Source organism: Sphaerodactylus townsendi, linkage group LG06 (assembly GCF_021028975.2).
Source record: "Sphaerodactylus townsendi isolate TG3544 linkage group LG06, MPM_Stown_v2.3, whole genome shotgun sequence".
NCBI lineage: Eukaryota > Metazoa > Chordata > Lepidosauria > Squamata > Sphaerodactylidae > Sphaerodactylus > Sphaerodactylus townsendi.
Genome location: NC_059430.1, coordinates 31,959,119 through 31,973,939, shown reverse-complemented (window position 1 = coordinate 31,973,939; position 14,821 = coordinate 31,959,119). Strand labels below are relative to the sequence as shown.

General features: G+C 44.3%; 1 protein-coding gene across 1 annotated transcript; it reads left to right on the top strand.

Annotated features, from left to right (window-relative positions):
- The first annotated feature begins 482 nt into the window (after positions 1–482).
- Positions 483–14,205, top strand: FBXO7 (F-box protein 7). The gene is made up of 9 exons (XM_048500135.1): positions 483–723; positions 5,815–6,085; positions 6,590–6,817; positions 8,120–8,261; positions 9,283–9,366; positions 10,793–10,885; positions 11,686–11,862; positions 13,015–13,052; positions 13,541–14,205. The coding sequence occupies exons 1-9, from the start codon at positions 602–604 to the stop codon at positions 13,928–13,930; spliced, it is 1,545 nt and encodes a 514-aa protein (XP_048356092.1). The 5' UTR covers positions 483–601; the 3' UTR covers positions 13,931–14,205.
- Positions 14,206–14,821: the final 616 nt, after the last annotated feature.

Below are 14,821 nucleotides of genomic sequence, written 5' to 3'. Positions count from 1 at the left end.
AGAGGACCAGATTTCCCACCTCAGCAGCAGGGAGGATGAGATCATTAGGGCCACCCATTTCCCTAGTCAGCAAATAGGCCACGCCCCTTCCGTCGTCCCCAGCTGGTCACGTGCCTGCTTTCTCAAACCACCGTTATCTTCGCCACGCCCCTACCAAGAAGCCCGGAGAACAGCGGGCGCGCACAGGCAGGAGCACAGAAAGTATCGATCGAAAACAAACTCCTCCCCATCACTGTTAACGGTGGGAGAGGAGAGCAGCGAGAGAGAGCCAACAGGCGATCTGAAAGAGAGCCGAATAATCGATCGGCCTAGTCGCTTGCAATTTCCTTCCCAAGTTCGGGGCGGCGCTTGCCGGCGAGGGGCGGGGCTTCATGTCATCTGGCCGAGGCGGTGGGGCGAAGGAGGTGCAGTGCCTTCCCACCCAAAACACAATAAGCTGCTGACGACGGGATCGGCACCCAGAAGCCCCGCGCGCGTTTTTTCGCTGCTGCTTGCCCCTTTCTGGCAGGTCGCTACTCTTACTCAAGAGCCTGAGGGGGGGTCTGCGGTGAAGCTGGGAAGGCGGCAACCGGAGTGAAGGAGCCGGGTGCCCCGCGACGCCATGAAACTCCGAGTCCGGCTGCAGAAGCGGACGGCTCGGCTCGAGTTGCCGGAGCCGGAGCCCACCTTGGAAGATCTGCGCGCACGCCTTTGCCAGACCCTGTTGCCCGCCTGGGGTTACAGGTAACGTGTGAATTCATCCGTGCTAGGCTTGGAGAGACCGCTTGGGAGGGTGGACTTTACTGTGAAACTCTGGAAAGGGGCGGGGAACTGCCACTCTTTTTTATTCCGGTTGGAACACGTATCGTTACTGTCTTCCCTCTTTAATGTTCACAACAACCCTGCGAGGTAGGTTGAAAGAAAGTGACCATCTAGTGAATTTCATAACTGATTGGACGTTTGAATCCGGGTCTGGTCAGTTCTCCTGTGACCTTTCCCCACTTTCACCTATCGCTCTTTCTTATTTTCATTGCACTCCAGGGCTGGAGCAGTGAAGCGTGTGGCAGAGGTGTTGTTAATATTGCACTTATACTGATCTGATAATATTTATTTATTTGATTTATTTATACTTTCGATTTATTTGCTGCCCTCCCCTGAAGGGCTCAGGGCGGCGCACAACACAACATACTAGTAATAGTAATATTTAAAACCAATAACAATGTAGCTACTAATAAAACCAGAATAAAATTACAAAATAAAGCTACTGAATAAAACTCAGATGGCGATAACCCATATAAGTACATTTGTAGAGCTGTGTTGGCAAGTATAGGTAGGGCCTCCCTTCCTCACCAGACTTTTGAATATAAAATTGTTTTTAAAAGAATAGCCTTGGTGGGACAGAGAAATGTGGTGACTAAAATTGCATGTATTTTAGTTACAGCTGGAATTCAGGAGGCACATATCTTGTTTATTTTGGCCCGCACGGGGCTAGGCAAGCTGAAAGTCACACTGAAGAGCTTCATCTTGAGGATGAGCCTGAAGGAAGAAGAGTTGGATTTATATTCCCCCTTTTTCTCCTGTAAGGAGACTCAAAGGGGCTTACAAACTCCTTTCCCTTCCCTCCTCACAACAAACACCCTGTGAGGTAAGTGGGGCTGATGGAGCCCAGAGCTGCGTGACTCAGCACCAAGTTGTCACCGAGCTGGCATGTGCTGAGCTTACAGGCTAAATCGTTCCCCATGCATCTCGTCACATGTTCAAGCCTGCCATGAGTGGGGAATCAAACCCGGTTCCTCCAGATTAGAGTACACCTGCTCTTAATCACTATGCCGCTGCGCAGTGAGATGTGGCACTGTGTATTTTTCAGATCTAACTAGGAAAATTTCATGGACACTTATTGCTGTGGTCTAGAATGGTGGGATGAAAACAGGGTTTCTCAGTTTCTGCCAACACCCCCATTGCTGCCCATTGTATGTCCAGAGTAAAGACATCTACAGTACTTTAAAGATATTGAATACTGGGAGATGTGAGTGGGTTTGATAGACTGATGTTGTCCTGTGTCCTCCACTCTGCAGTCATTTAGCAGAGGAAGGCGTGTGCCAGTGGATTTGCTGGAGAGCCCTGTCATGTGGCCTTTTGGCCACAAAGGCAGCTGATGGTGCCAAGCACTAATGCAAAGGAGGAGGAGGTGGTGTACAAGCAATTCATTATGCCAGAAAAGATTCACAGCTGCATTCTAAACATTCTGTGTTGGCCATAGCTAATTGGTATCCTGTGCTCTTTCAGCTGTGCTGATTATATTCTCCTGTAGGCAGGCAGGGAGGCAGCCAAACACCATATGCTTATGCAGCTACATACTCTGATATTAGCCTTTTGTTACTTATATGGAGAACACAATGGGAGGGGGAGGGAAGACAGCAGCATCCACTGTAAGGAGGATTGTAGCGTGTGAGTGGGAAGAAGCCTGGAATGCATATACTCCGTGGTGCGATGAAGATCTGGGTTGAGATTTCCTGCAAGCCTGTTTTCTTTGGCTGGATGTTTGGGCTAGGAACTGTGGGTCACAGTGCTCTTGTGAATATGTAGCTCACTCAGCAAAGCACCCAAAATTTTCAGGTCTGGGGATGGGTGCCTCAGGAGCAGCAGGCAGACACAAGGTCAGTATCAAACAAACACACAGCTTCAAATTCACCAGAGGCACAGGACAGACACCTGTGTGGCCAACATGAGAGAGTCACTTTAGGGAAAACCTGGCAGGAAGGCAGAGCCATCTTTTGGCCAACCATACAAGTGCAAACAAAATTGGAAAGGCCTGACTAAGATCCAGCACACTTGGGAACAGTCTTCTGGCCACACGTGTAGTTGGGCGCTTAGGAGAAAACAGACCAGTGGGAAATCCTTAGCCACCACTGTATTGACATCAGCCATATATACCAGGGCAGGATAGACTTCAGTGAAAGGCAAAGAGTAGTGGAATTGCACTCTAGAATGGAATGATATATGTTGGCCCAGAAAAATGATGGTTGGCTCCTGGGAATGACCAGTCTTTCTTGTAGGTAGGAAGAAGCTTACATTTTTTTAGCTGGCTGTTTGCCACTTAAGAAACTGAAAACAAAGTTTCACTTACTGGTAACTGCTGAAATAGAAACCAAAGTGATTCTTAAACAAAACTATCCCTCTTTGTTATGATATGATACATATATCAGCAGAGTTTAAAGCGGAGTCACTCTGGTAAGATGAGAATTCTTGCACTCACTGCAACCTCTTACCACTCTTGGAAAAGAATACTCTCCTCGCAAGATGTTCTTTCCATAGGAAGGCTTTTACTTTAGCAGTTGCAAGGTTACACAAGTCTATCTATAGAAGACTATTATACGATACAGAACTCTTCAGCAATAACAAAGTTCAACACACACAGAACTTAACTCAGACTCAATTCAACATATACAAATGCATACATCAGGGATACTTTTCCCCGCCCAGGCCTCAGCCTCTCATTGGTCTAGAACAGTGGTGGCGAACCTATGGCACTCAGAGCCCTCTCTGAGGGCATGCACAAACAGTCCCCCCCCTCCCCCATCTAGGCTGGCCTGGTCTGCTGGGCTCGATTATTAGCATTAAACCTAAGACCTAGTTTTGGGGAAGCAGTGTAGGTAACCCTGTTAAGCACTGTTAAACCCCACTGATTTTCGCCATGTGAAGAACTAAAGCAATCGCAATTCCTTTACCTGGAGCAGTCAAGCTTTTGGTTGCTGGGCAATGGGGGCTTCTGCTTCTGAGTAAACCCTCCTAGGGTCGTGATTCACCTGTTGGAAGAGTTGCACGGTTGCTGCAAAGCCACCGACTACCACCAAGCTTACTCCTGAGTAATGCACGCCTCGGAGCCAACCACTTTTTCTAAACTAAAACCTCAGTATTCAGGTTAAATTGTTGTGTTAGCACTTTGCGATAAATAAGTGGGTTTTGGGTTGCAATTTGGGCACTTGGGTTCACTATCATTGGTCTAGAATCACAATTGAATTCACCAATCATGTTAAAGGTTAATCTTTGCTACTTTTGCCCCTAGACTGACTGTCTCCATTCTCTGGGTTGGCAAACTTTCTGCTAACTTGAAATGACCTTCTAGTGAACTTTTCACTCTTTTTTTATATATCATGACAACATATGTCTTACATGCACCCAGAGTAAAATGTGGAAGCAGAGGTTGTAAAGATAACATACCAAATGGAAATCATTTTGTGTGTTTGAATGTGTCTTAGAAAAGCTGTAGTTCAACATTAATAGGAGAATTTATTCATAAAAGTTTTCTGATTGGCCTTTGAGTTTGAAAGTCTCCCCTGCCCCCTTAAATCAAAGATCAAGTAAAATATGTTGTAAAATGAGGGATTAGCTGAGACTTCTGGAGATTGAAGAGATAGCATCTGATTTGAAAAGGGTGTTGGTTGCAGTACCTGTTAATGTTTTCTTTACATCCACCCTGTTATGCTTTCGGGTTGGCTACAATGAGCTTTACCACTCAATCTTGTCCAACTCCCCTCCATACTGCGGTGCCCACCCCTTATAGGTTTTGTCCATTTAACCATTTGTCCATTTAACCAAAACCTACAACCATTTGTAGGTTTTGTCCATTTAACCATTTGTCCATCTAACCAAGGTGCAGCAGTGGCGTAGAAGGTTAACAGCTTGTGTATCTAATCTGGAGGAACTGTGTTTGATTCTCCGTTCTGCCGCCTGAGCTGTGGAGGCTGATCTGGGGAATTCAGATTAGCCTGTACACTCCCACACACGCCAGCTGGGTGACCTTGGGCTAGTCACAGCTTCTCGGAGCTCTCTCAGCTCCACCTACCTCACAGGGTGTTTGTGGTGAGGGGGGAAGGGCAAGGAGATTGTAAGCCCCTTTGAGTCTCCTACAGGAGAGAAAGGGGGGGATATAAATCCTTTGAGTCTCCTACAGGAGAGAAAGGGGGGATATAAATCCAAACTCTTCTTCTTCTTAGGTGCCATGATTCCCAGAACATCCTTTTTTATTAGTTGTATGGAACCCCTTTCATCTTTCTTCAATGAATGAAAAGCTGTTTGAATCTAACCAAGTACATTAATTTAAAACATCATCTCATCTTTTAGAAAAGGCTGAAGATTGCTCCATTAATAAAATAGGGCATCGTCCCTCAGTTTGCAAGACACAAGCAAGGCTGTTAACGATGAGCCATTTTGGAGGACATTGATTCATAGAGTTGCCATGACTTGGAAGTGACTTGACGGCATTTTGCACTGTTAAAAGTAGGATAAGTCATAAACTGGATGTTTATGATTGTTTTCCAGGGTAGATCAACAGCTTTGCTCTCATTCTTTCATACCTTCTAAACTTTATTTGCATGAGAGACCTTAGTTATGTTAGCTGCAAAATGCATCTTAATTACACATCCGCGTGTTGGGACTATCAGCCTTTTGCCCTTTGCTGGTAAAACACACTCACATCTTTATAATGTTTGCTGCTAATACAGACACATTCACACCTTTGTAAAGTCCTTTATGAATGTATTTGTTGGAGCTGATTGATGTAGCTTTTAGGTACACTAGAAGGGCTTGCTGTACTAAAAGTTATTGCGTGAATCCTTCTGTGAATCCTACTGAACATTTCTGATTGTATACATGACTGTCAGATGCTAATATATTAAAAATATACAAGGAAATAAGAAACCCCATCAACATTGTATTTGCTGCTTGCATTGTCGCAGTCATGTTATTGGTAGTCTGTTGTTCAGGCTGTCTGCTGGCCAAATGGTGGAGGTATGGCCATGTATCTCATGCAGTTTAACTTTGTTTTGTCTGCAGTTCTAATACTGAATTTGCAATAACTTTGAACAACAAAGACTCCCTCTCTGGAAACCAGGAACCTCTAGCATCTTTTGGAATTGTTTCAGGAGACTTGATATGCTTGAGGCTCGAAGATGCTAATGCAACATCCACTTTACCTTCACCCTCTTCCTCCACTTCAACAATATGTCTCAACCAATGCAACACCACAGAAGATGAAAGACACAATGGGCATGTAGAAGACTGTCAGATCCAACATGACGAGAAAATGCAAATGGCTGGCCGTGCGGTAAGCTCATTAAAGCTGAAGTTACTAGTAGAAGGCAGATAAGGAATTTGTGTGTGTGGTATTTTTTTGGAGGGTGTCCCATTTGAATTCTCTTGTCACATGCCATGTGAAATGTATTGCTGGTGAGAATGGATTTTGTCTTCTGCTACTATAGCTTTTTTCTGTATTCCTGGACATCTTGTAAATCACTCTGTATTGCCTTTTGTATTCCATTTGGGCAGGGTCAGTAGAAGGACAGTAGTGCATCCAAGCATTTAGGAGCCTGCCTTCTATGCACACTTAGGTGCTGTAGAGCCGTGGTCCTACACTGAACATATAAAGCGACTTTTGTTTAATGCTGAATTGTATAATTAAAGATGGCATATTTTGTATTGCCAACTAGTGGACACGCCCCTTCCAACCTTTGCTAAAAGTTATTGCTCTACTGGTTTTCTCTTGGTGGCTTTACTCAGCTAGATGTCGCTTTTTAAAAGACTATTCTGTGTTTGTTGCTGTCCTTTCAAGGCAGGATCCCGCCCAGAGTTTGATTCAGAGATGGTCTCGGATGTTCCTGATCTCCAAGAATCTGGGGGTTCTTATCCTTTGGAGCCGATGTTGTGTTCAGAAGCGACAGATGGGCAAGTGCCACACTCTCTCGAGACTCTCTACCATTCTGCAGAGTGTGGCAATGCCAATGATGCTTTGATTGTTCTGATTAATCTGCTCATGATGGAGACAGGCTATGTACCTCAAGTAAGCAATATAGTGAAAAGAGCAGCTGCTTCTGAAATTGAATGGGAATGTCAGGAGTCCCCTTTTGCATTTCAATAACATTCCTCAGCCTGATGTGACTGTAATACTGGCTGCCAGAAAACCTTATTTTGTATCAGGAGCTATCTTCATAAACATGTGCTTTTTTTTCTCCTGCCTTTCATTTATGATCTCTTTTTCCTTCTGGCCCTCTCTGCCTGGTCTTAATCAAGGTTTATCATTGCATGTCTATTCACGCCAGTTATAGTGGATGAAGACCAGGTTCCTTCAGGACCAAGCTTTGCAAATCCTCTTCAAATTTCAAAGCCTGACTCTGGAGGAAGTGATGATTTGCATTAAGTGTAGAGTCTGTAATCATATACTGTAATAGTCAAATGTGGCCTCATCTACAGATACTTTATTTAAATGATACTGCTAGTTTAACTGGTATGTTTTGAGTAGTTCCACATTAAAATAACTGATCTTAAAATTATTTCATACTCAAATTAGCAATGGTCAAAATAGGCTCTGACTCTGTGGAGATCTAAATCCACAAATCAGGCCCACATCGACTAAAAACAGATAGTTCTGCAAACTTGGAGGGAACCTCCCAGGTTTGCAGAAAAATCTGAAAACATTAAAAAAAAAGGGGGGGGGTTGAATTCCCCCAAACCTTCACCTGTCCACTGAGGTGACAAAGCTGCAAGCAGGTGGGGGAGGAACAGCTGCTGCCATTCAGGAAGCCAGACGAGCCAGGTGGGCTGCTGTGGCAGTGAAGAGTTCAGTGTGAATAACAGTAAATTAAAGTACAATGATTCTTTTGATAATCTCATGCTTATGAATTTAGTAGTCTTGGACTTTAATTTCTCTAGGGTCTAATTTTGTGAAGTTTTTTTGTTTCCAGTCAGACTAGTTTTATCCTATGCTTAAGGTGGGGGCAGTGTAAACTCTGTTATAGTGATTCTTCTCTGTGAAGAGCCTAGCCAGTGGTGGGATCCAACAATTTTAATAACAGGTTCCGATGGTGGTGGGATTCAAACTGTGGCGCCGCCGCACACACGCACCTCCAGTCCCTATTGGGCAGGGAGGTTGCTTTAGTAACCCCTTCTCGGCACTCAGAAAAAATTAGAGAGAACTGGTTGGATCCCACCTCTGAGCCTAGCCAATATTATCTACTTCAATCACATTGCCTGCTTTGGTTCCTGGCCAGCAACTGTTTGTTTTTGTGTGTTTGAGAGTGGGGGTTGACCAGTGGAGGCGATGCTGAAGGGGCCACCTGACTAACTGCCTTTTCATTGCTTCCAGGGGACAGAAGCAAAATCAGTGTCCATGCCTGAGAAGTGGAGAAATGGCGGAGTTTATAAGCTACAGTATACTCACCCTCTCTGTGAGAATGGCTCTGCTGCCCTGACTTGCGTGCCTCTGGGGGATTTTATTGTCGTCAACGGTATGATTGCTTGGCGTAGCTTGCTCTCATGTTCTGCCTTCACCCTGGCAGAGTATCTGTTGGGTCTCAAGTTTGCATCTATGGTTTAAGTGCCTGAAGTGTCAAAGGAGAACTAAAAGGCTTTGATCAGTTGTGTGAATTCTTTTGGTCCCTGAGGTAGGTGGGGTGGAGGGCAGACTGGTCTTTCATCATCGGTGTGTTTCTGGCTTTTAAGCCAACCGGTTCACTGGTAATAAAACAAAGAGGGATAGTTTTGTGGGTTATGTCTTAAGACTCCGCAAAAGAAGGTAGCACACATTTGCAAACTGAAAAGAGTGCCATTCCTGGCACTTTGAGATAGCCAAGTCAGATGGAGTCATGTGAGTATTACATTTTGATTTGCAGGCTGAGCAATTTTTTTCCCTGTGAAATGTTTGTTTGATCCAGATTTTCCTGCATCGTTGCGCAGCATTAGGCAGAGAGAGAGGAGCACTACTGTGTTAAAGTGAGGCTGAAAGTGGAATACTGCTCTCGCTTGCTCTCGAGAGTGCTATGCAAAATCATCTTTGGGAATTGAAACAGAAACTCTTTTGTTACCTTCCTTTGGAAATTTAAAGTGTTTGCATTTCTTGCAAAGTCTGTGTGCCATGCAAGATTTTCAGGGCCCCCTGTCCTCCAATTCCACATTATTTTAGACACATTCCTTATTGTTCTCTTTATGAATTCTGAATTTGAGCTCACAAATGAGCAGGCCAACTAAATAGCCTTCCCAAAATAGCAAACAGAGTTTGTTTGTCTCCAGCCAGGCAAGCACTGTTCTATTTATCTCAGATATGCTTCCTTGTGGGAGCCCGTTGGAGAGCTAATGGATTTTGCAGTGACAGAATATAATTGAAGGTCTTGATTAATGTTTCTGCCTCTCTGGGGGCCATCTCAGATAGCACAGGGTGCTTCAGAGTAGTCTCTTTTCTAAAACAGTTTATTCTATGCAGGAGGCAAACTTTGGGTTATCTTTCTGATCAAAATGGGTCTGTGTTTGCAGCAATGTTAAAGATCAGCAATGACATCAAAAGTGTGAAGAGACTGCAGCTTCTGCCAACATCTTTTGTTTGTTTTCAAGACTCAGGTACTTCATACTATTGATTTATTTTTATTTTACTTCATTAATTTTTATTTTACTTCATTTACCCCCTTTCTCCCCAATGAGAACCCAAAGCAGTTTACATCACTACCATGCGGTAGATTAGCCTAGGTGTGTATGAATGCCCCAGGATTACCCCATGGCAGACTTCCATGGCATAGTGGGAACCAGGGTCTCCCAGACACTGGTCCAGGGCACAACAGAGTACACCAGAGTGGCTTTCATTTAATCTGATTTGAAAAAGTGGGTTTCAGTCTTGAATGGGAAACAGCAAGGAGCTAGTATAGAAGAAGCAGAACAAAATGCTTTAACAGGGTTTCACAGACACTAATGAAGCCCTGCTTATTGAAGACACTTGGCCCAAACTAGATGTGGCTGGATGGGGGAGGCAGGAGAAGAATCCATATGTATTCACGGATTCATCCACCTACTCGTGTCTGAAAGAGGAGATTTGCAGCCCAATCCAGAGGCCCAGGTGAGTGGGGATGGCACTGCTGACATGCCACCACAGTTCTTCCAGAGGCCTTTTGGGGGCTCTGGGAGGGGAAAAAAGATTTAAAAATCTCCTCGCTGCTGGAAAGCCCTCCATTGGGCTGCATAGACCTATGCAACCCCGAAGGGTGGCATGCATCAGAGGCCCAGGCCGCTGCATCAGTGTAGGCAAGGCCGGAGTGGACTGTTTCAGCTCCATCCCCAGTCATGCCTCTGGAATGCCTCTGCTATCCTGGCAGGGCTATTGATGGTGCAGGAGTGCTGACATGGTGCTCTGTGCCATGTCTGGACAACTGGGAGAGCCACCGCAGCTGCCACTCCACCGGGGGATGTGCCCCAGAAAGGGCATTTTCACTGACATAGGCCTGTGCCACCTCCAAGAGTCACTTCAGTCTTATTTTGCAGACTATGTACATCACCTACTGTGTAGGTGAGGGAAACAAAACACTTCTTTACCCTGCTGCAATTCACTGATTTGATTTTTCCCCCTTCAGTGTCCCAAGTGGGCTGGGCTAGGAGACGGATGCTTCCAAGAGTGGAAGGAGGTCAAGTCTAGCTCTTTTTGTTCATGCCTTCTAACTGAATACAGGAAATTCACATGATTTACATATGCATAGATGGTGGAATGAATAAATATTTATGGATCTCATTGCAACCATTAACTACAGCGCCTCAAGTGCTGCTTAATGGAACGGTCTCATGTTTTCTGTTCCCTGTGACAGTGAGCACACAGGCTTTGATTTGCCTGCCTGTACACAATGGTTTGCACCCATCAACACCTGGGGCAGATAAACAGCTTTTCCCTACTACCTGATAAAATTTTGGCAATTTCGACTTGCCCAAGGAAAACAGTTGAGTTTATAAAGCTGACAGAAATATACCTTGATGTACCTTTTGTGTGCTTGTCTCTTTTCTGAAGCAAATGTCACTGGAGTGTATAAAGATCTTCAGAAATTATCTCGTCTGTTTAAAGATCAGCTGGTGTATCCTCTTCTGGCTGCTGCCCGTCAAGGTAAGAGAAACCCCAAAGGAAATATTTTATGGATAGGGCCTTTGTGAGTGAACTGGGTGCTTGTCCTATGGTGATAAGCTTGTGCCAGTTCAATTCCAACCAGATATGGATGGTGATGGGATTTTTCCATTTGCTTCCATGCCCTTCTTTCAGCTCCTCCCCTCTGCCCCTCTTGGCCAGTTGTCTTGAGTCCCACTAGCCTTAGCACTTGCTTTTGAGATAGTTTCATTGGATGCAACAAAGACTAAACTCAGAACCTTTCTATATAGCAGACATGTGCTGTAGCCAGATACATTAGTGATTGCTACCCTTTGGTATTCCAAGCAGCTTGGGTATAGGCATAAGTAGGGGACATAAGCTGATAGTTCTCTTTGGATCTTGTTTTAGAACTTGAGTTTGGTAGTGGATTTATTTTCTGTTTCTCTTAGGAAAAATGACAGTGCCGTGACAATTTTTTCTCTCATTTCTACTGACTTTTATTTACTTTGAGATGTTTAATTTTTAAGGCTTCATTTTAATGAGGTCTGAACCAGAATAATTTTTAACTACTTATAGTAGCATGATGCGTGAAAGAAGGGCCACATAACACATTCTGTATTTGTTCCCTTGACGGCCATTGAAGGAATTAACCCTATAGATTCTGCTCAGAAAAAGGTCCTTGTGAATATTGTCAGTGTCTATTACATCCACAAACAGTTAAGCAATTTAGTATCTTAGTATATGAGATTGCAGGATGAGGTTTATCCTTTAAAGGAAAGCTGATGTTACTATTATTTTAACTCGCCATGGTTTGTCCTTAGCTTTGAACTTGCCAGATGTGTTTGGTCTGGTGGTCCTCCCACTGGAACTGAAACTCCGGATTTTAAGACTCCTGGACGTCCGCTCGCTCCTCTCTGTGTCTGCCGTTTGCCGTGACCTCTACACAGCCTCAAACGACCAGCTATTGTGGAGATTTGTATACCTACGAGATTTCAGAGGTGATTGATTATTTGGATGAAGTGAGAGAGGCTTGTTCCCAAATCAGACTTTCAGCAGTTTGCCAGCCCAGTTGGTTTTCTTTAGGGAAGCCAGGAGTGAACATTTCAGAAAGGCAAACAGGTTTGGACTCTCAGGCGGGTGGTGGAGGCCTGCCTCCAGAGCTGCTCTTTTTGCTGCTATTTGAGAGGCAGGTCTGAGAGCCAATGCAGTGCAGTGTTTAGATGGACTAAGACAATCTGGGTTAAGAGCCCAGTCAGTCAAAAAGCTCAGTGGATGACCTTGAACTGCTCACTTCCAGCAAACACCTATAATACAGGGAGAGAATCTTGCAGCTGCTGCCCTGAGCTTCTTGGAGGAAAAGCACAATAAAAATGTCAGACAGAAGAACCTGCTGCTTCAGTACATGCATGGCTAGCAAAGGTACCTTTGCACGCACACTGAGTTCAGAACCAGGATGGGAAGGATACCTTTTTAGCGCAATAGAAACTTACACTGCAAAAGCTCTTTCCACACAACCTAGGCCATGCCCACCTCTGCCAGCTGCTCCTTCAAGGTTTCACATCTGTGCTTGTGCTGTATAAGAAAGCTGATCTTTTGCAGGTAGGGAACCTTGGTGTCACAAACACAGGCAAGGAGCATGGGACAACTGGTAGGGGACGGAGAGACAAAGACACCTACTTGTGAGGAGAAGGGTCTCCAAACCTCTCTATACTCCCTTCTCATTATGTGATATCTTCTGGTGCCTACCTTGTGTTTGTCTCCAGATGCTTATGATCCTAAAGGAGATCTAATGAGGTCATCAACCTGGCTCCTTCTGTTCTTGCTATGTGGCAACATCATATGGGTGTGATGTCATGTACTTGCCATGAGCGTAGCACTCATTGAGTCTCAGGTTGCTTACTTGGGGTTAAAGGTGGGTTCCGGGTTACCACTCCTCTAGGACCGTGAGCCATCTCCAAAACAGATTTTGCTGGAGATTACTGACTGAGAAGGCCTTTGTTTTTTAAAAGTTATGCACACAAGCTTTCATGTCCAATTACAACTTCTAATATGGGAGAGATTTCCTAAATTTAGCATATGTTTTCTTTCACTGATTTAGAGAAACACAATATGGAATTGTTGCATCAGTCTGACTTCTCTCTTCTTTGCAGATCCTGTTTCCAGGCTCCGAGACACAGACTGGAAGGAAGTAGGTGGCTGTTTAATATGTTCTCTTGGAAGTGCTAAGAACAGGCACAGAGCAGAGAGCTTGGAAAAGACCAGGCCAGGTTCTAAGATGATTGAAATGACAAGGCCCATCTCTTTTCTGAGTTGTGTTTTGACCTTTTCCTTGATACCTGTCCACACAATTTCAGTTGAGCCTGAAGCAAAGCTCATTTTGAGCCTAGGCTCTTATAAAAAAAGTTTTTTTTCTTTAAAAGGAATGCTGAACCTCAAAGGGAAGGCAAGCCCCGTCAGATGCTTTCTTGTAAACTCTGTTGTTTTGTTAAGCTGTTCAAAAAATAGTATCCTGTGTTGGTGGCCAGACTGCTTGTTGCTTTCATCAAACAATACCTTTAAGAAGTATTAACCATCACTACGCAGTTGTGATCAGGAAACAAATGTTGGTGGTGACTTGAAAGAGTGTCTGCTTGTTCTAGACTTCAGGCTGAACACTTTCTGTCTTTTTCCTTGCAGTTGTACAAGAAGAAACTGAAGCAGAAGAAGGAGGCCCTGAGGTGGAGGCACATGATGTTTCTGCCCCCTCCCCCCCATCCCATCCCATTTCATCCCAACCCGCTTTATCCTGGTGCTTTTACTCCTAATCCTCTTTATCCCCCAATGATAATTGGAGGGGAATATGATGAAGTGCCAAGCTTTCCCTATATGGGTGACCCAATCAACTCACTCATTCCTGGCCCAGAGGACATGCCGAGTCTATTCCCTCCACTACAGCCACATTTTGATCCAGCTGGGTTCATTCCAGGCCCAAGTTTTCCACTTCCTGGGAGAGCCAGTAACAGTGACAGATTCTCCTCTAGGCCTAGCCGGGGCCGCCCAGTTGATCTTCGCCGTCCATTCATATGACGACTCTCTTAAACTTTCTATCTCTGCGCTTGCTTTTTGAACTATAGGATATTCCTCTCTGGGGGCTTTTGGTGTCTCTCTTCTAGTTATGGTGATGCATAGGTACTGTGACATCTTGACTCCAAGAGCTGGGTCCAGTAACAAGAGATCATTCTAGAAAGAATTCCACAGAGACACTTTGTTCTTTCTTTTTGTTACCATCTGTGAATTGCTTCTTAGAGAACAAAACCTGGTTGGCCTTTGCTGCATCACATAAAGAGCAGTTTAAAAACAAACATTCTGTTGGTCTGGACTGCCTTATTCCCTAAATGTCCCAAAGTAAATGTTTGTTTCCTTCCATAACTGGTCTGATTTATACAAAAGTCTCCCATAGGCAGCAAACTTTCTATTTTATGCAACTTTCTGTCATTGGAAGCCTGGGATTCCCATAAAATGTTTGACTTAATTTTTTTTTCTCGCGGGAACCTTTTGTTTGAGAATTTTTCTTTCCCTTTTTATTACTTGGAAAAAGCAGTTTTGATGCTGGGGACTTTAAACACAAAGGATACAGGGTTAAGTTTTTATTACACTGGAAAGAATAAAACACTGAACATTTCATCCTACAAACAGCAGAATAAAAACATGCCACAGTGTAACCCAGAATCTGACCAAAACTATGAGCAAGAATGCCAGAAACATTGAAAAACAATATTGCCTTTCTGCTTTAAGAGAGTTTTCCTGTGAGTTCCAGGAGAAGGCTTTTACAAAACGGAATGACAATTATCATTGTGAACTCAAATAAGAAGCTCTGGACTTATAGTGTGAGGAAGGCCAAGATTCATTGCCCCCTAACTTTGCTCGTGATCTCATTACACTGATGTTGGAATACGATCTCATCCTGTTCCATGTCAC

Excerpts from the sequence above, each read along its gene's own strand:
- FBXO7 (XM_048500135.1), top strand. The coding sequence starts at position 602 with ATGAAACTCCGAGTCCGGCTGCAGAAGCGGACGGCTCGGCTCGAGTTG. Across the intron at positions 6,086-6,589 it reads TGCAAATGGCTGGCCGTGCG|GCAGGATCCCGCCCAGAGTT; the intron begins GTAAGCTCATTA and ends TGTCCTTTCAAG. Across the intron at positions 9,367-10,792 it reads TGTTTGTTTTCAAGACTCAG|CAAATGTCACTGGAGTGTAT; the intron begins GTACTTCATACT and ends TCTTTTCTGAAG.